The sequence below is a fragment of the Bos indicus genome, chromosome 29 (assembly GCF_029378745.1).
Source record: "Bos indicus isolate NIAB-ARS_2022 breed Sahiwal x Tharparkar chromosome 29, NIAB-ARS_B.indTharparkar_mat_pri_1.0, whole genome shotgun sequence".
NCBI classification, from domain to species: domain Eukaryota; kingdom Metazoa; phylum Chordata; class Mammalia; order Artiodactyla; family Bovidae; genus Bos; species Bos indicus.
Window position 1 is genome coordinate 6,233,290 of NC_091788.1, and position 22,988 is coordinate 6,256,277.

A 22,988-nucleotide genomic window follows, 5' to 3' on the forward strand; every position below is an offset into this window, starting at 1 on the left:
TCTAGACAGGAAACAAAGAAAAGTTTTATAAAATTGAACCCAAAACAACAAAGTGGATGGCAATGGGATCATACTTATCAATAATTACCTTAAATGTAAATAGGTTGAATGCCTCAACCAAAAGACAAAGACTGGCTGAATGGATACAAAGCAAGACCCCTATATATGCTAACTACAAGAGACCCACCTCAAACCAAGGGACACATGCAGACTGAAAGTGAAGGGCGGAAGAAATATTTCACACAAATGGAGACCAAAAGAAAGCAGGAGCAGCAATATTCATATCAGATAATAGACTTTGAAATAAAGACCATGAAAAGCAACAAAGAAGGACACTACATAATGATCAAAGGATCAATCCAAGAAGAAGATATAACAATTATAAATATATATGCACCCAACATAGAAGCACCTCAATACTGAAAGCAAATGCTAACAAGTATGAAAAGAGAAATTAATAGTAACACAATAATAGTGGGAGACTTTAATACCCCACTTAGACCTATGGATAGATCAACCAAACAGAAAATTAGAAAGGAAACACAAGCTTTAAATGATACAATGGACTAGTTAGACCTAATTGGTATCTATAGGACATTTCACCCCAAAACAATGAATTTCACCATTTTGTCAAGTGCACATGGAACATTATCCAGGATAGATCACATTCTGGGCCATAAATCTAGCCTTGGTAAATTCCAAAAAATTGAAAGCATTTCAAGCATGTTTTCTGATCATAATGCAGTAAGATTAGATGTCAACTACAGGAAAAAAACTATTAACAATACAAACATATGCAGGCTAAACAACACACTTCTGAATAACCAACAAATCACAGAAGAAATCAAAAAGGAAATCAAAATATTCATGGAAACAAGTGAAAATGAAAACACAACAACCCAAAACCTATGGGATTCAGTAAAAGCAGTGCTAAGGGGAAGGTTCATAGCAATACAAGCTTACCTAAAGAAAAAAGAGAAAAATAAATGCCCTGACTCTACACCTAAAACAAGCAGAAAAAGAAGAAATGAAGAACCCCAAAGTTAGTAGAAGGAAAGAAATCATAAAAATCACAGCAAAAATAAGTGAGAAAGAAACAAAGGGGACTATAGCAAAAATCAACAAAACTAAAAGCTGGTTCTTTGAGAAGATAAATAAAATAGACAAACCATTAGCCAGACTCATCAAGAAACAAAGGGAGAAGAATCAAATCAACAAAATTAGAAATAAAAATGGAGAGATCACAACAGACAACACAGAAATACAAAGGCTCATAAGAGACTACTATCAACAACTATATGCCAATAAAATGGACAACTTGGAAGAAATGGACAAATTCTTAGAAAAGTATAACTATCCAAAACTGAATCAGGAAGAAACATAAAATCTTAACAGACCCATCACAAGCACAGAAATCAAAAATCTTCTAACAAACAAAAGCCCAGGACCAGATGGCTTCGCAGGCGAATTCTAACGAAATTTAAAGAAGAGCTAAAACCTATCCTACTCAAACTCTTCCAGAAAACTGCAGAGGAAGGTAAACTCCCAAATTCATTCTATGAGGCCATCATCACTCTAATACCAAAACCAGACAAAGATGCCACAAAAAAGAAAACTACAGAGCAATATCACTGATAAACATAGATGCAAAAACGCTTAACAAAATTCTAGCAAACAGAATTCAACAACATATTAAAAAGATCATACATCATGACCAAGTGAGCTTTATCCCAGGGAAGCAAGAATTCTTCACTATTCACAAACCAATCAATGTGATACACCACATAGCAAATTGAAAGATAAAAACCATATGATTATCTCAATCTACATGGAGAAAGCCTTTGACAAAATTCAACATCCATTTATGATAGAAACTCCCCAAAAAGCAGGCATAGAAGGAACTTACCTCAACATAATAGAAGCCATATATGATAAACACACAGCAAATATTATCCTCAGTGGTGAAAACTTGAAAGCATTTCCCCTAAAATCAGGAACACGACAAGGGTGCCCACTCTCACCGTTACTATTTAACACAGTTTTGGAAGTTTTACCCATAGCAATTAGAGAAGAAAAAGAAAAAAAAGGAATCCAGATTGGAAAAGAAGAAATAAAACTCTCACTATTTGCAGATGACAAGTCCCCTACATAGAAAACCCTAAAGATACTAGCAGAAAATTACTAGAGCTAATCAGTGAATATAGTAAAGTTGCAGGAAATAAAATTAATACACACAAATCCCTTGCATTCCTATACACTAACAATGAGAAGACATAAAGAGAAATTAAGGAAACAATCCCATTCACTATTGTGACGAAAAGAATAAAATACTTAAGAATAAATTTACCTAAAGAAACAAAAGACCTATATATAGAAAACCATAAAACATTGATGAAAGAAATCAAAGATGACATATATGGATGGAGAAATGTACCATGTTCATGTATCTGAAGAATCAATATAGTGAAAATGAGTATACTACCCAAAGCAATCTATAGATTCAATGCAATCCCTATCAAGGTATCAATGGTATTTTTTCACAGAACTAGAACAAATAATTTCACAAATTAAGAATCTTGAGATAGAAGAATGGAACTGGAGGAATCAACCTGCCTGACTTCGGGCTCTACTACAAAGCCACAGTCATCAAGACGGTATGGTACTGGCACAAAGACAGAAATATAGATTAATGGAACAAAATAGAAAGCCCAGAGGTAAATCCATGCCCTATGGACACCTTATCTTTGACAAAGGAGGCAAACATATACAATGGAGAAAAGACAATCTGTTTAACAAGTGGTGCTGGAAAAACTGGTCAACCACTTGTAAAAGAATGAAACCAGAACACTTTCTAACACCATACACAAAAATAAACTCAAAATGGATTAAAGATCTAAATATATGACCAGAAAAAATAAAACTCCTAGAGGAAAACATAAGCAAAACACTCTCTGACATAAATCACAGCAAGAATCTCTATGACCCATCTCCCAGAGTAATGGAAATAAAAGCAAAAATTAAAAAATGGGACCTAATTAAACTTAAAAGCTTTTGCACAACGAAGGAAACTATAAGCAAGGTGAAAAGACAGCCTTCAGAATGGGAGAATATAATAGCAAATGAAACAACTGACAAAGAATGTAAAAAATATACATGCAGCTCATGCAGCTCAATACCAGGAAAATAAAGGACCCAATAAAAAATGGGCCATAGAAATAAACATACATTTCTCCAAAGAAGACATACAGATGGCTAACAAACACATGAAAAGATGCTCAACATCACTCAATATCAGAGAAATGCAAATCAAAACCACAATGAGGTACCATTTCATGCCAGTCAGAATGGCTGCTATCAAAAAGTCTACAAACAATAAATGCTGGAGTGGGTGCGGAGCAAAGGGAACCCTCTTACACTATTGGTGGGAATGCAAACTAGTACAGCCACTATGGAGAACAGTGTGGAGATTCCTTAAAAACCTGGAAACAGAACTTCCGGAAGACCCAGCAATCCCACTGCTGGGCATACACACCAAGGAAACCAGAATTGAAAGAGACACATGTAACCCAATGATCATTGCAGCGCTATTTACAATAGCCAGGACATGGAAGCAACCTAGATGTCCATCAGCAGGTGAATGGATAAGAAAGCTGTGGTACATATACACAATGGACTATTACTCAGCCATTAAAAAGAATGCATTTGAGTCAATACTAATGAGTGGATGAAGGTGGAGCCTATTATACAGAGTGAAGTAAGTCATAAAGAAACCCACCAATACAGTATATTAATGCATATATCTGGAATTTAGAAATATGGTAACGATGACCCTATATGCCAGACAGCACAGGAGACACAGATATAAAGAACAGACTTTTGGACTCTGTGGGAGAAGGTGAGGGTGGGATGATTTGAGAGAATAGCATTGAAACATGTATATTATCATGTTTCAAAACTGGATTACCAGTCCAGGTTCGATGCCAAAGTGAGGGTGCTCAGGGCTGGTGCACTGGGACAACCCAGAGGGATGGGATGGGGAGGGAGCGGGGAGGGGGGTTCAGGATGGGGAACACATGTGCACTCGTGGCTGATCCATGTCAATGTATGGCAAAAACCTCTACAATATTGTTATTAACCTCCAATTAAAATAAATTAGTTTTTTAAAAAACTAAAAAAGAAAAAAAGCGCAGTGGATCAAATGATTGTTACAATCCCTGAAGTTGATGATCTGGAAAGACTCACTTTCATGGTGGTATTTCACTTTATTATCAGTATTTAAAGCAAATCCCGGATTAGAATCACTGTTGTATAAAACAGTGCTAAAATTGTATATTCCACCCACCACAGAGAACTTTGGTATGGAATAATGAAGACAAAAGCATGACACCTGAAGAATGTCGGTAAAGAGAATTACTCAAATAGCCATCTGCTTGTTTCTTACAAACTTACTCCAGGAGCTTCTGTGCATCATAGTATCCAATTGGATGAACAGGAATGTTTGGAAGACCGACAGCCTCTGCGATTTCACGTCTATAAGCATATTCTGAAAAAGTTGAACATATTTCTAATAAAAATGGAGTCCCTTTCAAAATGTTCTCTGTAAATCACACTAAGGTGAAAGTCAAAAAAATAACAATAATAATAAGGTGAAAGTCACTGTCATGCCTGACTCTTTGCAACCCCAGGGGCTATACAGTCCATGGAATTCTCCAGGCCAGGATACTGGAGTGGGTAGCCTTTTCCTTCTCCAGGGCATCTTCCCAACCCAAGAATCAAACCCAGGTCTCTTGCATTGCAGAATTCTTTACCAGCTGAGCCAAATCACACTAAACACACTTTTAAATTTCATATACTAGAACTGTTAAAAAGACAGCTTCAAATGTTAACAAAAATGTGCTGCAACTGAAACTCTCATACATTTCTTCTAAGAGTGTATATACTCTTTACAGTCACTTTATTTTTTATTTATTTTTTATTTTTTTAAAATGTTTAGCCGCGCGCGGGCGGCCGGGCCGAGCCGGGCCGGGCCCGCCCCTCCCCGTTGGCGTCCGCCGCCACCCCCTTTTACAGTCACTTTAAACAACTTCTTTGAAAATTAATATTATGCAGAAAATTATACGCTATGGCACAACAACTACGCTCCTAGTATTTACCCAGGAAAGACAGAAACATGTTCACAGAAAGACCTGCACAAGACTGCTCATAGCAGCTGAATCTGGGTAGCCAATACTGGGAACCATCCTGCTGTTCACAAACAGGAGAATGAATAAGCAATTTATAAAGGAGTCCCATAATAGAATTCTACTCAGCAATTAAAGGGAAGGAACTATCAATACACACAATAACATGACTAATCTCTACTTGTTATACTGAGTGAATGCAGCAAAACAAATGATGAGGAAAAAAATCACAGATTTTTCTATGACAAGACAATTAAACTGAGAAGGAAAAAGGATAACATGCTCTGTTTGTGGCAGTCTTTGCAAGTGTGAAATGTGCATCTGCATAGTACATTAACCAGACCTCCTCAAAGTAGAATAATACCAACCTCTGAGAAAAATGAATCCTTTCTTATGATGTCAGTATTGACATTTTAAGGTTAATATTTCTTTTTCACACCATACATGGAATAGTATTGACCAAAGGCTTATTCTATTCATGCATTACTAGATCAAAATATCTTTGGTCAACTTAATGTACAAATCTAATCTGTCAGTATGATGCATAAATTCTTTTCTCAAAAACATATAAAATTGCATCTCTAACTCCCAACCAGTGGAACAGTTCTCAGAGCTTCTGAGAATCTGTTCCCTGGGTTATACTCCTCAGTTTGGCATAAATAACATTATCTTTCCTTTCTTCTTAGCTTGACTGTTACTTGATTTTCTGTCAACACACAAAAGAACAGATATAATCTGATTCAATTTATATGAAGCTCAAAACCAAGCTAATGAATGACAAAAGATATCAGAAAATGGCTGCTTCTAGGGGTGGGGCTATGGTAAAAACTGACCAAAAATGGGCACCAGAGAACTTTCTGAAGTCACAGAAATGTCCTATATCTTATTTTGAGTGACACAGATACATACAACTTTTTTAATTTAGTGAATTAACGCTTAAGATCTTTGCATGTTATTACATGTAAACTCTACCTCAAAATAAAAACACATATCCTGTCATTTCTCCAGATTTAAGAAAAATAAAAGCTATTTTTCCATTTTTTTCTCCAAAATTTCAAATCACAAGAAATTTATTGTTAATGTTCAGCTGCTCAATTGTGTCCAACTCTTTGCGACCCCGTGGACTGCAGCATGCCAGGTTTCCCTTTCCTTCACCATCTCCCAGAGCTTGCTCAAACTCATGTCCATTGAGTCAGTGATGCCATCCAACCATCTTGTCCTCTGTCATCCCCTTCTCCTCCTGCCTTTAATCTTTCCCAGAATCAGAGTCTTTTCCAATGAGTTGGCTCTTCACATGAAATGGCCAACATATTGGAACTTCAGCTCTAGCATCAGTCCTTCCAATGAATATTCCAAGTTGATTTCCTTTAGGATTGACTGGTTTGACTTCCTTGCAGTCCAAGAGACTCTCAAGAGTCTTCTCCAACACTAAAGTTCAAAAGCATCAATTCTTCCGCACTCAGCCTTCTTTACTGTCCAACTCTCACATCCATTCATGACTAGTGGAAAAACCAGAGCTTTAACTAGACAGACCTTAGTTGGCAAAGTAATATCTCTGCTTTTGAATATGCTGTCTAGGTTGGTCATAGCTTTTCTTCCAAGGAGCAAGCATCTCTTAATTTCATGGCTGCAGTCACCATCTGCAGTGATTTTGGAGCCCAAGAAAGTAAAATCTGCCTCTGTTTCCATCTATTTGCCATAAAGGGATGGGACCAGATGCCATGATCTTAGTGTTCGGAATGTTGAGTTTTTAAGTCAGCTGTGTCACTCTCCTCTTTCGCCTTCATCAAAAAACTTTTTAGTTCCTCTTTGCTTTCTGCTACTAGGGTGGTGTCATCTGTATACCTGAGGTTATTGATATTTCTCCTGGAAATTTTGATTCCAACTTGTGCTTCATCTAGTCTGGCATTTCACATGATGTACTCTGCATATAAGTTAAATAAGCAAGGTGACAACATATAATCTTGATGTACTCCTTTCCCGATTTGGAACCAGTCTGTTATTCCATGTCTGGTTCCAAATGTTGCTTCTTGACCTGTATACAGGTCTCTCAGGAGAAAGGTAACGTGGTCTGGTATTCCTATCTCCTTCAGAATTTTCCACAGTTTGTTGTGATACACATAGTCAAAGGTTTTAGTGTAGTCAATGAAGCAGAGGTAAATGTTTTTCTGGAATTCTTTTGATGTAGGTGATTGTAAAAGCTAGTCTTTTTATGGCAAAATGACATAATAATACATTACATGGGATTTTTAAAATTTAGAGCAATAATCAAAAAAGGGCAATGAATAGACAAAATAACATTGACAAAATGGTATTCATTATCTCTAATTTTTTGTGTCAGAACTATCCCATAATAAAGAGTGAAATTAAAAGAAAAATAAGAAAGGACACAAAAGGGAATTTCTACAATGTCATCTTTTAAATCTGAGCATAGTAAACAGAAATATTCTAGTTGATTTTATTTTATGTTCATAATTTTAGCTTTTTATAACAAACAGAGCTTAGGAGAAGTTGCATTTTTCAAAACTTGGGAATAAAAGGGCTAAGTTAGTAAAGTTCAGGTAGATACATGATTTTATCACAGGATAATACGTATTGCTTAAAAAAACCTATGACAATGTACTATGTTTAAAAACTTACAAAGCCAAATACATAAGCTTTAAAGGAGTCTACAATTAGATAGAAGGATCCAAGATGAAAAATAAATATGGAAATACCACCAATACTTTGGTAACCTACTTTATCCAAGTTATAAACCTTTATTAATTTTAAACCACACAAACTAAATGATGACAGATTTTTGTAAATGTTATCAAATAGCTGAGTACATTAAAAATATGCTCCAAGTTCTCTTGTTAATAATTATACAGCAGGGCATTTCAGCATGAGACAAATACATGGACTCTGGAGCCAGATAATCTGAATTTGAATCCCCACTCCTCACTTAATGGTGCAATGAACAAGGCAGACTGTTTACTTCTTTCTGGTTTCACATTCCCCATCTGTCAAGTAGAGATAATAACACAACAAAGCTTATAGGGTCGTTAATGCATTTAAAAGCTAGAATTTTGGAAACACTCCTTGAAAGTGATCACTATTGTCTTTACACAGTAATGACACAATAAGCATTTTCCAGACTCTGTATTCAAAATATGCCATTTCAGGGATTTATAGAGTTTGTTTTACTGTCCCTTATCTACAATTAGAAATTTTTAAAAACTGCAAAATCCATTAATTGGGAGAGGGCATTTATTAATACTTGGCAACAAAACATGATCTGATATAAACTAATTTGGCAGCAAGATCTGACTTGAGCAGACCTGAGGCTATTTATATTATTTATGTACCCTCTGCTTAAAATGATTATTCATACATTTTACTGTAAAATATTTACATGCTTGCTTCCCACATTTTGTCCCAGCCTATGTGAATGTTATGCAGTAAGGTATATGCACCATCTTACTTTTAAATATTTGAAAATGTCTGCATTTCAAAACCTACCAGATGCAATGGTTCCAAACAAGGGATAAGGGACCCAAACCAATAATTTTCCGACTTCAAAACCCTTTAATTTATTCTTAGATGCAAAGACAGTAAGAAAATGACATACTTATCCTTTTGTCAAAGGGAATCTTTTGATAAAATCACTTCAAAATGTTAAAAGTCTCTGTGATGATTGAAGCCTGATCACTCACCATTTGCCGGGTAGCCAGGTGTGAGAGGGTCCCCTGCACCATTAAGATTTAAGATATTTCCACGCTGAACACCACCTCCAGGAAGATTCCAACCATCCGGATATGCCTCCACCCCAGGAGCAAAGTAATCAGCAGGATCTGAGTACAAAATGATCCCTCTGGCCCCAGCTAGCTGGGCATTTTTAACCTGGAAAACAGTCTTTCTTATTTTAGGTTGGTTATTTGAAATTACATTTAAATAAGTAACTAAAACTTATCTTCAGTCCTTATTTTTAATCCTTATGCTTACAACAAAGGACATCTCACAGAATTGGTTTTGTCTTTTTCTTATGCAAGCTCTGAAACCTAGTTTCCAGGGCTGGATTAGCCCTTGCAGCAGATTTTTTAAAATGTATATACCAGTGGTAACAGGTACCTACTATTTCCTTCCTCTAGTCTAGAAGCACAATAAACAAGTAGATTTCACAGACTAGATTCCCATTTCTTCTATGGTTGAAAGAGAATATTTTTTAAATTAATTTCCCACAAAAGGGAAAAAAAAAAAAAAAATCAAGTACTCTATGTGCTCAGTCCCTCAGTTGTATCTGATTCCTTGTGACCCTATGGTCTGTACCCACCAGGCACCTCTGTCCATGGGACTTCTCAGGTAAGAATACTGGAGTGGGCTGCATTTCCTACTCCAAGGGATCTTCCCGACCCAGGGATCGAACCCCTATCTCTGGCATCTCCTGCACTGGCAGGCACAATCTTTATCACTATACTACCTGGGAAGCCCCAAATCAAGTGTTGGTAACTTTCAAAACTGCTGTGCATAGATTGGCTTGTCTCATTACCTCTAACAAAGAATTAACACCAAAATTTAATTTAGTAAATATTTTCAAAGATAATATTTAAAGATACTAAAGACTAACAACAAATCCAATGCACGCTACTTCATAGACTACAGGGACAATGTGTAGATATGGAAAAACCTGCAATGTTCTCCTTGAACTTCTACAGAGGCCAAATTCCAATGACCCAGGTTAAAACCTGCCTATAAACTAGCACATGTACCCTCCCTATTAGGCAGGAATGATAAAGAGTATGGGAAAATCATGGTCATCAAAAAATTTTAAGGATGTGGTTCTACCCATGTAAGATACAATATGAAAAACAGAAAGCGTTAGTCCCTCAGTCATGTCTGACTCTCTGCGACCCTATGGACTGCAGACCACCAGGCTCCTCTGTCCATGGGATTCCCCAGGCAAGAACACTGGAGTGAGTAGCCATTCCCTTCTCCAGGGGGTCTTCCGGAGCCTGGGATTGAACCCAGGTCTCCTGCATTGCAGGCAGATTCTTTACTGTCTCAGCCATCAGGAAAGCCCAAGATACAATATTACTTTTTATTTTTACTGAAAAGAAAAACAAAGAGTTGTTTTTTTTTTACCTTATTTCCTCTGAAAATTTTCCCATATCTGGCAATCAGAATCTTCCCAGAGCAATTGATTTTCATGTCCCGCTCCAGTTTAAAGAAGTCTTCAGTTCGTGCATAGTTAACATACACCAGGTCACCCTGTTGAGAACATAGATGACTTAGTACAAGAAAGATTTCATAAAAGAGGTTTCTCGGCATGAAGACTGTTTCGCATTTTTGAAAGAGGAAAGAAGCAAGAGTATGTAAGAGGGTCAAAAAAGCCTCTGATAAGAGATTCAGGGGAGAAATGAACTTGAATTGAGAAGGCAATTAGCTGGGTAGAGACTTATTAATTAAATATTAAGTTTTGTTTACATCAATGTCTCCTCTGTAGTGACTATACAACTATAGAAAAGCATTCCCCAGGAAAATGTACATAAACAAATACACTGTCCTATGCAATTTGGAGGGACAAGGTTCCCTAGGTTAAAAAGCCCTTCATGAGAGCTTTATTCTCTTTGAAGTATATTCACAATGCATCTTCACACAACCAGGTAAGAAATAATGGTCAGGTAATGCCACTACTTTACAAATTTGGCTTCATATCATTATAATGATCACAAGGAAATCTCTGAGTCTCAACATTATCATTTGTAAAATGGCCTGCTAGATTAGATCAGTGTTCTTCACACACTTTTTTTTTTTTTTTTTTTGCTTACCTACTCCTTAAATTAATTTTGAAAAGCAATGTATCTCTCCTTTATTTTTAGGTTCACATCTGAAATTGTTTGTCATATCTTTAAGTTGCCATAAAGAATACAATTTCCAGCACATTACAAATATTAACATTTTCAGAAGCAATTTTACCTCTTTTATTTATATCCAAAAGAATTTAAATACTATAATGATTTATTATTCAACATCATTCAACAACATTGTAAAGCCACACTCTTCAGTCAGAATTTTATCATCAAGTTTTCTCCTTGAACGTGTATTTTCCCCCTTGCCTAAAGCATCTTACTATATACTAAGGTGACACCAGGGTGTCCTGCCTAGATTCCTCCTCATTGAAGATGCCCTTGCTCCAGAGAAGGAAGGCTCTCTGCAGGCCATCAGAGGGCTCTCTGTCAGCCCTTGCTCAAGACCAGCTACACACAGCCACTCTGCTCGAGGTCATGTCCTTCCAGGATACACATGGTCAATGACTGATCCATGTGGGAACAGAAAGATCTGGTCATCTTTGTCCAGCCCAGGGCATTCTGAAGGGCTATTCTGACTCCAGAGCAGCCCATTGGGTCAGTTGAGGCTGTCCTTGAACTGGCATTGAACTGCAATTTCTCCCTCTGTTTGTTCCAGCTTCCTTCCCCTCCCTGCCACAGATATTGATCCCAAGAGAACACTCCTTAATTAACATCTAGCATGGCAAATTCCATTTCAGTTTCTGCTGCCTAGAAATCTGGATAATGCTTGTAAATCTTAATCACTGCCAAACCTGCCTTGATTAAGAATCATGTGTATAGTGTTTAAAAATATTTATTTCCTATGACAAGCTGTACATGTTAGGAAAATTCTTCAAGTGACTTACTATTATAATTATTAGCAGTATCAAAGTGAGTCTAAGCATCATTACAAACTTTCATAAACAATGCCTAAGCATAAAATTTTGCTTGAAATACAACTTTCAGTGCTATGGGATGTTAAAACATTTGGTCATAGATCTATGGATGAAAAAATTATTTCCAGAATAAGTCAGGACTATCAGTTCCATTCACATTTCTCATTGTTAGACATGTTTTGAGAAATTTTAGGATATGAATGAAAAAAAAGTTGTTATGGAATTTTCCCTGAATTATTTTAACTCTTTCCAAGTTACAACCCCTAAATCTCACACTGATCTGTTATCCAAGTTAATTCTAATGGTTTTAGCTGGAAACTCAATTAGACTCATCTTTAATTTTGTTCAACTATAAACCATTTGACTTGACAAATTTCTGTCACCTAGCTATTAGAATCTTTCACTAGCATCTCTTTGTTTGGAGGCCTAGAGATTTTTTTTTTTTTTTTTTTTACAACTCAGAGATATGTTTCAGGATGGATGAGTGATGTCTCTCATTCATAAAATAAGAAATAAATAATTGTAAATGAGGGAGGTGGGAACAGGGGACCAGCAGAGCCTTACCACAGGCTAGTTCTCAATTCCATGAAGAATCCACTGAGAAACAAATAATGTGATTGTTTTATTTTAAATGATCCTATATCTGCCTTTGGAAAGTCTTTACATACCCTAGTGTTTGAAGTCCCCATCCTACACTATTTCTAATATCCTATCCTTGTCTCACACTATTTCTAGTATCCCATCATTTTATTTTGGTTATTGTTTTCCTCTTTGACTATGTCTCATAACACATGCACAACAAATTTATAATGTATTGCAATAAGGTTGTTTCCAAGCTGACTCTCGGATTCCTTCCACAAATATGTTGAAGACATATCATTCTAGGGACTGCAGATACAGAGAATCCCTGTCTTTGAAGAAACTTTTGTTCATGTGGAAGGCAGAGACAATAAATCATAAAAGTAATAAGCAAATTGTGAAAGTGAAGTTGCTCAGTCGTGTCTGACTCTTTGCAACCCCATGGACTGGGGCCTACCAGGCTCCTCTATCCATGGGATTTTCCAGGCAATAGTACTGGAGTGGATTGCCATTTCCTTCTTCAAGGGATCTTCCCAACCCAGGGATTGAACCCGGGTCTCCTACATTGTAGACAGACGCTTTACCATCTGAGCCACCAGGGAAGTCCTGGTAAAAGCAAATTGTATACAATATTAAAAAGTGATGAGTTCTATAGAGAAAAAAAATTTAAGTTTAAATATAGTAAGCAAACAGACCTTGTATTCAGTTGTGTGCAATTTCCAAAAAAAAAAAATGAAGAAAGCTTATTGAGAAAGTGACACTTGAATCTTTACTTCAGGAAAAGGATTACTTTTAGCTATTATTTTTCTTCCCAAGATTGATGCAAGATCAACAAACTATTGATGATAGCACTGTATGTCTGGTTTATAATCATTAGCCTTCTCTAGAGCACACTTTTATTCCAACTGTGAATACATAGCCATTAACCAATTTGGTTCCAGTGAATTCTGTTTAGCATAAATGTTCTACTTGAAATTTATTCATATATAATATCACCAACTTTGGGAAAACTGACTACTTCTTTAAATGCCTGTAAATTGTAGCTACCTTTTAATCTGCACATCTTACAGAACAAATTGGGATGGAGAAGGGACAGGAGAAGAAATTAGTTTGAAAATGACAGAAAACTTTGAAAATGAAAACAAGTGTAGGCAGACAGGTCCTCTTGGCACTTCACAAATGCAAGCTGTCATTGCTAGTTAGAAAAAATCTTTGTTTTCAGACAATGACCTTCTTGTAAAATTTACACTGCACAATTGTTCTATAACTGGAAATAATTAACAATGTTGCACTGTTAGAATTTTCCATTTCTTTCAAGCTTCCATCTTCCTGTTCTTGTTAATAGAGACAGAACTGGGACATAAGATCAATGGTTTTCAAAGCATGGTTCCTGAACCCAGAGTCAATACCATCTAGGACCTTACCAGAAACAAACTCTCAGGCTTCACCCAAGATCTAGTGAAATTTAGGGGGTGTGAATCAGAATCTATGTTTTATAAGCCCTCTAGATTATTGTGATACAAGCTAAGTTCAAGAACCACTGAATTAAACTATAATTACAGACATTGTTGAATTGCTAATATAAATAACCTAAAGCAAAACTTCCCTGATAGCTCAGTTGGTAAAGAACACGCCTGCAATGCAGGAGTCCCCAGTTCAATTCCTGGTTTGGGAAGATCCTCTGGAGAAGGGATAGGCTACCCATTCCCATATTCTTGAGCTTCCCTTGTGGGTCAGCTGGTAAAGAATCCCCTTGCAATGTGGGAGACCTGGGTTTGATCCCTGGGTTGGGAAGACCCCATGGAGAAGAGAAAGGCTACCCTGTCCAGTATTCTGGCCTGGAGAATTCCATGGACTGTATAGACCATGGGGTCGCAAAGAGTCAGACACGACCAAGCCACTTTCATTTTCAGAGGATTCAGATGTAGATCCACAGATGGTGTGTGCTTAGTCACTTAGTTAAGACCAGGATCCTCTGTCCATAGAGATTCTCCAGGCAAGAATACTGGAGTGGGTAGCCTGTCCCTTCTCCAAGGCAACTTCTCACCCAGGAATCGAACCAGGGTCTACTGCATTGCAGGCAGATTCTTTACCAGCTGAGCTACCCAAGATCCATAGACGCTTATGGTGAAACATCCTAAGAACACATACAGACATACATAATTAAAAAACAAATACATGAGAATCCCATGTATTTTCCAGCCTTGCATTAATATAGAAAGTTTAAATCTACTTGAAAGAAATGAGTTAATCATCTCTATAATATAATTTTCTTATGAGTAAAATAATTCTGTCATAACTGGACAGTTGCATTTCAAAGAATCAAACTGGACCACTTTCTCATACCATTAAAAAAAATAAATCCAAAACAGATTAAAGAGTTAAATGTAAGACCTGAAATCATAAAATATCTAGAAGAAAACATAGGTAGCCCACTCTTTGACATCTGTCTTAGCAATGTATTTTTTTGGATAGGTCTCCTCAGGCAAGGGAAACAACAGCAAAAGTAAACAAATGGGACAATCTCAAACTAAAAAAGTTTTGCACAACAAAGGGAACTAACTCTCAATATAACTAAAAGGCTGTCTACTGAATGGGAAATGTATTTGCCAATGATACATCTGATAAGAGGCTAATATCCAAAATATACAAAGAATATAAACAAACAAACAATCCGATTGAAAAAATGGGCAGAAAATGGAACAGTCATTTTTCCAAAGAAGACATACAGATAGCCAACAGGCACATGAAAAAATGTTTAACATCATTAACCATCAGGGAAATGAAAACTAAAACCACAACGAGGGACCTAAGTTCGCAAGCAGTCCAGTGGTTAACACTCTATGGTCCCATTGAAGGGGCACAGGTGTGGTGCCTGGTCAGGGGGGAGCTAAGATCCCACATGTTGTGAGACACAGCCAAAAAAAGAAAAAAAACACAGTGAGATATCACCTTACATCTATCAGAATGGCTATCACCAAAATGACAACAAATAACGTGATGGTGAGGATGCAGAGAAAAGGGAACACTCTGGCACAGTTGCTGGGCTTCCCAGGTGGCTCCATGGTAAAGAATCTGCCTGCCACTGCAGGAAATGCAAGAAAAGATCCCTGGGTCAGGAAGATCCCTTGGAGGAGGAAATGGCAACCCTCTCCAGTATTCGTGCCTGGAAAATCCCATGGACAAAGAAGCTTGGCGGGTTATAGTCCATAGGGCTGCCAAGAGTCGGCCACAACTGAGCACACACACACACTGGCATGGGCAGTCGCTATGGAAAACAGCATGGTGGTTCCCTCCAAAATTAAAAATAGAACTGCCATACAGTGCAGGAATTCCACTCTTGGGGCATATCCAATCCTGATATTTATCAGAAAACAAAAACACCAATTCAAAAAGACACATGCAACCCTATGTTCACTGCATCATCATTTATAATAGTCAAGAAATGGAAGCAACTTAAACTCCCATCAAAGAAGATAGATAAAGAAGATGTGGAAAATATAATATAATCTACAATGCAGTATTACTCAGCCATAAGAAGAATGAAATCGTTTCATTTGCATCAACACAGATGGACCTAGAGGGTATTCACCTGAGTGAAATAAGTCAGAATAAGAAAGACAAATACCTGATGACTTGACGTACATGTGGAATCTAAAAAACACATGAATAAACAAAGCAAAACAGTGACAGTCATAGATACAGAGGGCAAGCTGGTAGTTGCCGAAGGGGAGGGAGTGAAAGGATGAGAGAAATACGTGAGGGAGATTGAGAAGTATAAACTTCCAGGTACAAGATAAAGAAACAGGTATGAAATGTACTATCTGGAGACTATAATCAGTAACTATTAATACATCATATCTTTGTGTAGTGACAGATGGTAACTAGACTCATTGTGGTGATCATTTTGAAATATACAAAAATAATGAATCATGTTGCATAACTGAAACTAATAGAGTGTTATGGGTCAACTGTACTTCAAAAACAAATGCATAGAGGTCAGATCTGTGGTTACCAGAGATGGAGGGTGAGGGGTAGTGGGTACTGGAGAAAGGCAGTCCACGTGTATAAACTTCCAGTTAAAAGATAAGTAAGTACTAGACTTGAAATGTACAACACGGTAAATAAAATTAATTCTGCTGTATCTTATAGGAAAGTTATCAAGAGAATAAATCCTAAGAGTTTTAATCACAAGAAAAAAATTTTTTTTTATATTTCTTTGTATCTTTATCACTAAATTTGTTGTCATAATTTTGTCATGATGTATGTAAAGTCAAATCATTATGTTGTATATCTTAAGCTCGTACAGTTATTCTTGTTTAGTTGCTGAGTCGTGTCTGACTCTTGTCACCCTGTGGAGTGTAGCCCGCCAGGCTCCTCTGTCCATAGGATTCTCCAGGCAAGAATACTGGAGTGGGTTGCCACTTTCTTCTGCAGGGGATCTTCCTGATACAGGGATCGAGCCCATGTCTTCTGCATTGCAGGCAAATTTTTCACTACTGAGCCACAAGGGAAGCCCCAAACTTATAGTCTTATTGAGATACCAATTATATCTCAGTAAAACTAGAACATTCAGAAAACTAAGATTATGGCATCTGGTCCCATCACTTCACAGGAAATAGATGGGGAAACAGTGGAAACAGTGTCAGACTTTATTTTTGGGATCCAAAATCACTGCAGATGGTGACTGCAGCCATGAAATTAAAAGATGCCTACTCCTTGGAAGGAAAGTTACGACCAACCTAGATAGCATATTCAAAAGCAGAGACATTATTTTGCCAACAAAGGTCCGTCTAGTCAAGGCTATGGTTTTTCCAGTGGTCATGTATGAATGTGAGAGTTGGACTGTGAAGAAAGCTGAGCGCCGAAGAATTAATGCTTTTGAACTGTGGTGTTCGAGAAGACTCTTGAGAGTCCCTTGGACTTCAAGGAGATCCAGCCAGTCCATTCTAAAGGAGATAGTCCTGGGTGTTCTTTGGAAGGAATGATGCTAAAGCTGAAACTCCAGTACTTTGGCCACCTCATGTGAAGACTTTACTCATTGGAAAAGACCCTGATGCTGGGAGGGATTGGGGGCAGGAGGAGAAGGGAACGACAGAGGATGAGATAGCTGGATGGCATCACCTACTCGATGGACATGAGTTTGGGTGAACTCCAGGAATTGGTGATGGACAGGGAGGCCTGGCGTGCTGCAATTCATGGGGTCGCAAAGAGTTGGACATGACTGAGCGACTGAACTCAACTGAAAACTAGAAGAAAACAAATGAAAAAACAAAAAGAAACAAAAAACAATGTACAAAACTAATTGGGGAATTTTCACTGGTTATAGAGTAAACCTACAAACTGAGCGCTTATCTTATAAAACTCTGTCTTCCCAGCCAGAAACATGATCTTCTTCATACATAATATTGTCACTGCTCAAAAAATTTCACTGTTCTTCAACCAGTCACACTCATTTAATAATTTTTACAATTCATTTTATATTTGAGGGCTATTTTAAACTACATATTTGTTATATTTTCTGCTATTACATATCATTTGTCCTTATATTTAATTGGTAATATCATGGCTATTTTTAAATAAAGAGCTATTAGTATTTTGGGGATATTCTGACTGTATCACTGTAAATAAAGAATGAGGAAATTAAGAAAGACCCAAAGTGTGAAAATATAAAGAGAACACTGGATAATGTCACAATAAAAGAATTCTCTTCAGTAAAAAGCATTATAGACAACATGAACAAATATGAATAAAATTAGAAGATGTTTGCAATATTTAAACCAATATGGGATGAATAACTAAAATATTTAAGAAACCACTGAAGTTAGTAAGAAAATGGCCAGAAATTCAACAGGAAAAGATGGCTGGTAATCATTTCACAGCATGAAAAAAAAAAAAAAAAAAAAGAATAGCTAACAAATAAGTATGCTTAGATATCTATGATCTCATTTTTAATCAAAAATGTGAGTCAAAATAAATTAAAACAACAGTAACACAATCCAGTTCAGTTAAGTTGCTCAGTCGTGCCTAACATTTTGTGACCCAAAGGACTGCAGCACACCAGGCTTCCCCTTCTATCACCAACTCCTGCAGCTTTCTCAAACTCATGTCCACCGAGTCAGTGATGTCATCCAACCATCTCATCCTCTGTTGTCCCCTTCTCCTCCTGCCCTCAATCTTTCCCAGCATCAGGGTCTTTTCCAATGAGTCAGTTCTTCACATTAGGTGGCCAAAGTATTGGAGTTTCAGCTTCAGCATCAGTCCTTCCAATTAAAATTCAGGATTGACTTCCTTTAGGATTAACCATTTTGATCTCCTTAGTGTTCAAGGGACTCTCAAGGGTCATCTTCTCCAGCATCACAGTTTGAAATCATCAATTCTTTGGTGCTCAGCTTTCTTTATGGTCCAACTCTCACATCCATACATGACTACTGGAAAAACCATAGCTTTGACTATATGGACCTGTGTCGGAAAAGTGACATCTCTGCTTTTTAACATGCTGTCTAGGTTTGTCATAGCTTTTCTTCCAAGGAGCAAACGTTTTTTAATTTCATAGCTACAGTCACCATTTGCAGTGATTTTGGAGCCCAAGAAAATAAAGTCTGTCACTGTTTCCATTGTTTCCCCATCTGTTTGCCATGAAGTAACTGGACCAAATACAAAAACAGAATAGTTTTTCATTTTTCGAAAGTTGAGTTTGAAGCCAGCTTTTTCACTCTCCTCTTTGACCTTCATGAAGAGCTCTGTAGTTTCTCTTCACTTTCTGCCATAAGGGTGGTATCATCTGCATATTGGAAGTTATTGATGTTTCTCCCAGCAATCTTGATTCCAGCTTGTGCTTAATCCAGCCCAGCATTTCGCATGATGTACTCTGCAAAGAAGCTAAATAAGCAGGGTGGCAATATAGAGCTTTGACATAACTCCTTTCCTGATTTGGAACCAGTCCACTGTTCCATGTCCGGTTCTAAGTGTTGCTTCTTGACCTACATACAGATTTCTCAGGAGGCAGGTAAGGTGGTCTGGTATTTCCATGTCTTTCAGAATTTTCCACAGTGTTTTGTGATCCACAGAGTCAAAGGTTTTGGTGTAGTCAATGAAGCAGAAATAGATGTTTTTCTGGAACTCTCTTGCTTTTTCTATGACCCAACAGATTTTGGCAACTTGATCTCTGGTTCCTCTGCCTTTTCTAAACCCATTTTGAACATCTGGAAGTTCTCAGTTCACGTACTATTGATGCCTGGCTTGGAGAATTTTGAGCATTACTTTACTAGCGTCTGAGATGAGTGCAATTGTGCAGTAGTTTGAACATTCTTTGGCATTGCCTTTCTTTGTGACTGGAATGAAAACTGACCTTTTCCAGTCCTGTGGCCACTGCTGAGTTTTCCAAATCTGCTGGCAATTGAGTCCAGCACTTTAACAGCATCATCTTTTAGGATTTGAAATAGCTCAACTGGAATTCCATCACCTCCACTAGCTTTGTTCACAGAATCACAGAAAACTAACCAAACTAATCACATGGATAATAATAGCCTTGTCTAACTCAATGAAACTATGAGCCATGCCATATAGGGCCACCCAAGATGAATGGGTCATGGTGGAGAGTTCTGACAAAACGTGGGCCACTGGAGAAGGAAATGGCAAACCACTTCAGTATTCTTGCCTTGAGAACCCCAAACTAACAAAACAACACAATTAGAGAGGCAAAATTTAGAAAGTTATATAACCTCAATTATTGATGAAAATCTGAGGGAAAAGGAACGCTCATATATAGTGTTGAAAAGAGCGATAAACGGCTGCAGTCTGAACACTGTGAAATGTAGCATTCCTTACAAACCGGCAATCCCACTACTGGTTTACTGTACACAGAGAAACCCTTGCAAGCCCACACAGGGACATGTATGAGCACAAGCTCTCCAACACTGTTTGTGGTAATTCAGATTTAGAGGCAAACCACATGTTTGCCACTAAGAGAATGGATAAGCTACATGTGGTGTGCACATAACATGGGGTACTCTGCAAGAGTAAAAAGTAATGAACCACTCTGACATAAAATAGATTTTTAAAAAATAGCTAATTGAAAATAGTCATAGACCAAGACCTAAGATATATTATTTGCATATATTCAAAATATACCAATCACTAATAAGCCCATGTTTTTATAAGAATATATACATTCCTAAAAGTATAAATACATTACAGATGATGGCAGGGTATAGGGGATGTGGAGATAAGGAATGAGATTGAAAATAAGGATAAAAGATGAAAAGAAAGAAATTAAATTAGGAATCTTACATGGACCCATGATGGTAATGTGCCTTACCCAGAAGATAAAGTCTATTTAACTCTAGACACCTGAGATCTAAAATATCTCTTCATTCCCAGTTTTTATATCCTTTATTTCTATGTCATGTCAATTACGAAGTAACTACAATGACTGAAAGGAACCTATTTATGTACAAATTTGGGGGAGAATTTTTCTAATATTGTGCCATTAACTATGATGTTAACTATTCATTTAAAACAAATTTCATACAACTGTAGAAAATACTCTAAACCTGTGAGAGTTTTTATATATAAGTTAATCAAATGCATTAGAAAATAATAAAAAAGAGTATGTTTTTAAACTTTACATATTAAAAAATATAGCATTGCCTAATATTAAATCATAGGTTTAATAATTAATTAAAAACATAGGTTTATTGCCTATGTTTTTACAATAAACATTGACTGACTGGTGAAGTGTTTTAGTCGCTCAGTTGTGTCTGACTCTGCAACCCCTTTGACTGTAGCCTGGCAGGCTCTTCCATCCATGAGATTTTCCACGTAAGAACACTGGAGTGGGCTGCTATTTCCTTGGAGCTTTAAATATCAATTCAGTTCTAAATGTAAATTTTTTACTAGGGATGTTTCTGATAATAGTCAAGTGTTTATCTCTCTATTGAGTGATACTTACTTCAATATTCCAACTTCTTGGAATATCCTAGGTACCTCACACCCTATATGTCCAAAACTGAACCTGCGGCTGCTAACACTTCAGTCGTGTCCGACTCTGTGCGACCCCATAGACGGCAGCCCACCAGGCTCCCCGATCCCTGGGATTCTCCAGGCAAGAACACTGGAGTGGGTTGCCCTTTCCTTCTCCAATGCATGAAAGTGAAAAGTGAAAGTGAAGTCGCTCAGTCCTGTTCGACTCTTAGCGACCCCATGGACTGCAGCCTACCAGGCTCCTCTGTCCATGGGATTTTCCAGGTAAGAGTACTGGAGTAGGTTGCCATTGCCTTCTCCGAAAGCTGAATCTACCTGATGTCAAATACTATAGCAGGAGAGGTAACATTTTAAAAGACATTAATAAATTATATTCAACTCTTTCAAGTTTAGCTTTCTTATAAAAAACAAAGTACTATCCAAGAATCTAGGGATCTACTGTGAAAACAGATAATAAACATGCACACTGCCTTATTAAGTAAACCATACAAATTTTCTAAAAAGGATGTCTGTATTCTTCATTTGAAAATGGCAACAATTTCAAATTCTCATTCAGGTTCTTTATAAAATCAATCCAAGTCTTACAAAGGTAGCAAAATATGTAGTATTTCCATATAGTAGAAATTAATTGGCAATAAAAAAAGAACAATCCATGGATAAGTGCAAAACACGTGAATTTTCACAGGTCCTACACTCACAAATGCTATCGATTCCATTTATATGAATTTCTAGCATAGGCAAAACGAATCAAAGGTGGCCAAAAAAAAAAACCACGGAGAATGAGAATGACTGCCTTGGGAGCGTGTGGGGCTGACTGAGAAGGGGCTTAGAAGTACATTCTGAAGTGACAGTAATATTTTATGTGTAGATGGTGCTTTAATTACATAGGTGAATGCATTTGTCAAATAAATGTTCACTTTGGATATCCCCATCTCAGTGTGGTAAATTTTATCCTAAAAAACACTATGAACTCAAAATGTATATTCCTTCTTATTACTAAGACATTCTATTTCTTAAATGTAGAAAAAGATAAATTTGGATTACATCAAAAACCGCCACAATATCCCTTTAATTACTGCCTGCATATACAAGGAAGTTCTGTTTGTTATTTTTATCATATGCATTTTTACCTCTGGCATTCCTTGTGGAGAAAAGGCACTAAAGGGTGGCACAACGTCTGAGACATTTTCATATCCTGGAGGAGGCGGTTCAAATAACGATGTGTTGAAAATCTAGAGAAGCAAAGCATAATAATTAGAATCAAATCAGGTAAAGCTTAATTACTACTATCAAACAAATAAATGTGTATCATCTCTTTCGCCAGGAGAGGGTTAATCAAGATTTCTGTATTTTAAAGATGCAAATCAAAGAGCCAGACCTCTGCTAGACGCTGTGAGGAGTTCAAGAGGTGAATAAACTACAGACCCTCAGAGGGTCTACAAGCAGCAGCTTTTGATTTAGAAGGAAAAGTTCACTTTCCAAATAAAAAAATAACATCATGTAGTATTATCAGTTGGAGAAGGCAATGGCAACCCATCCAG

At 37.1% G+C, this 22,988-nt stretch overlaps 1 protein-coding gene across 2 annotated transcripts in view; it reads right to left on the reverse strand.

Moving 5' to 3' along the window:
- Positions 1-22,988, reverse strand: part of FOLH1 (folate hydrolase 1) — a 72,743-nt gene that overhangs the window by 35,755 nt on the left and 14,000 nt on the right. For both annotated transcript variants that reach the window (XM_070783132.1, XM_019955217.2), the window contains exons 4-7: positions 22,578-22,679; positions 10,302-10,427; positions 8,876-9,062; positions 4,450-4,543 (exon numbers count right to left, since the gene is read on the reverse strand). In XM_070783132.1, the coding sequence (XP_070639233.1) occupies positions 4,450-4,543; positions 8,876-9,062; positions 10,302-10,427; positions 22,578-22,679 (509 nt within the window). The remainder of the gene's footprint in view (positions 1-4,449; positions 4,544-8,875; positions 9,063-10,301; positions 10,428-22,577; positions 22,680-22,988) is intronic.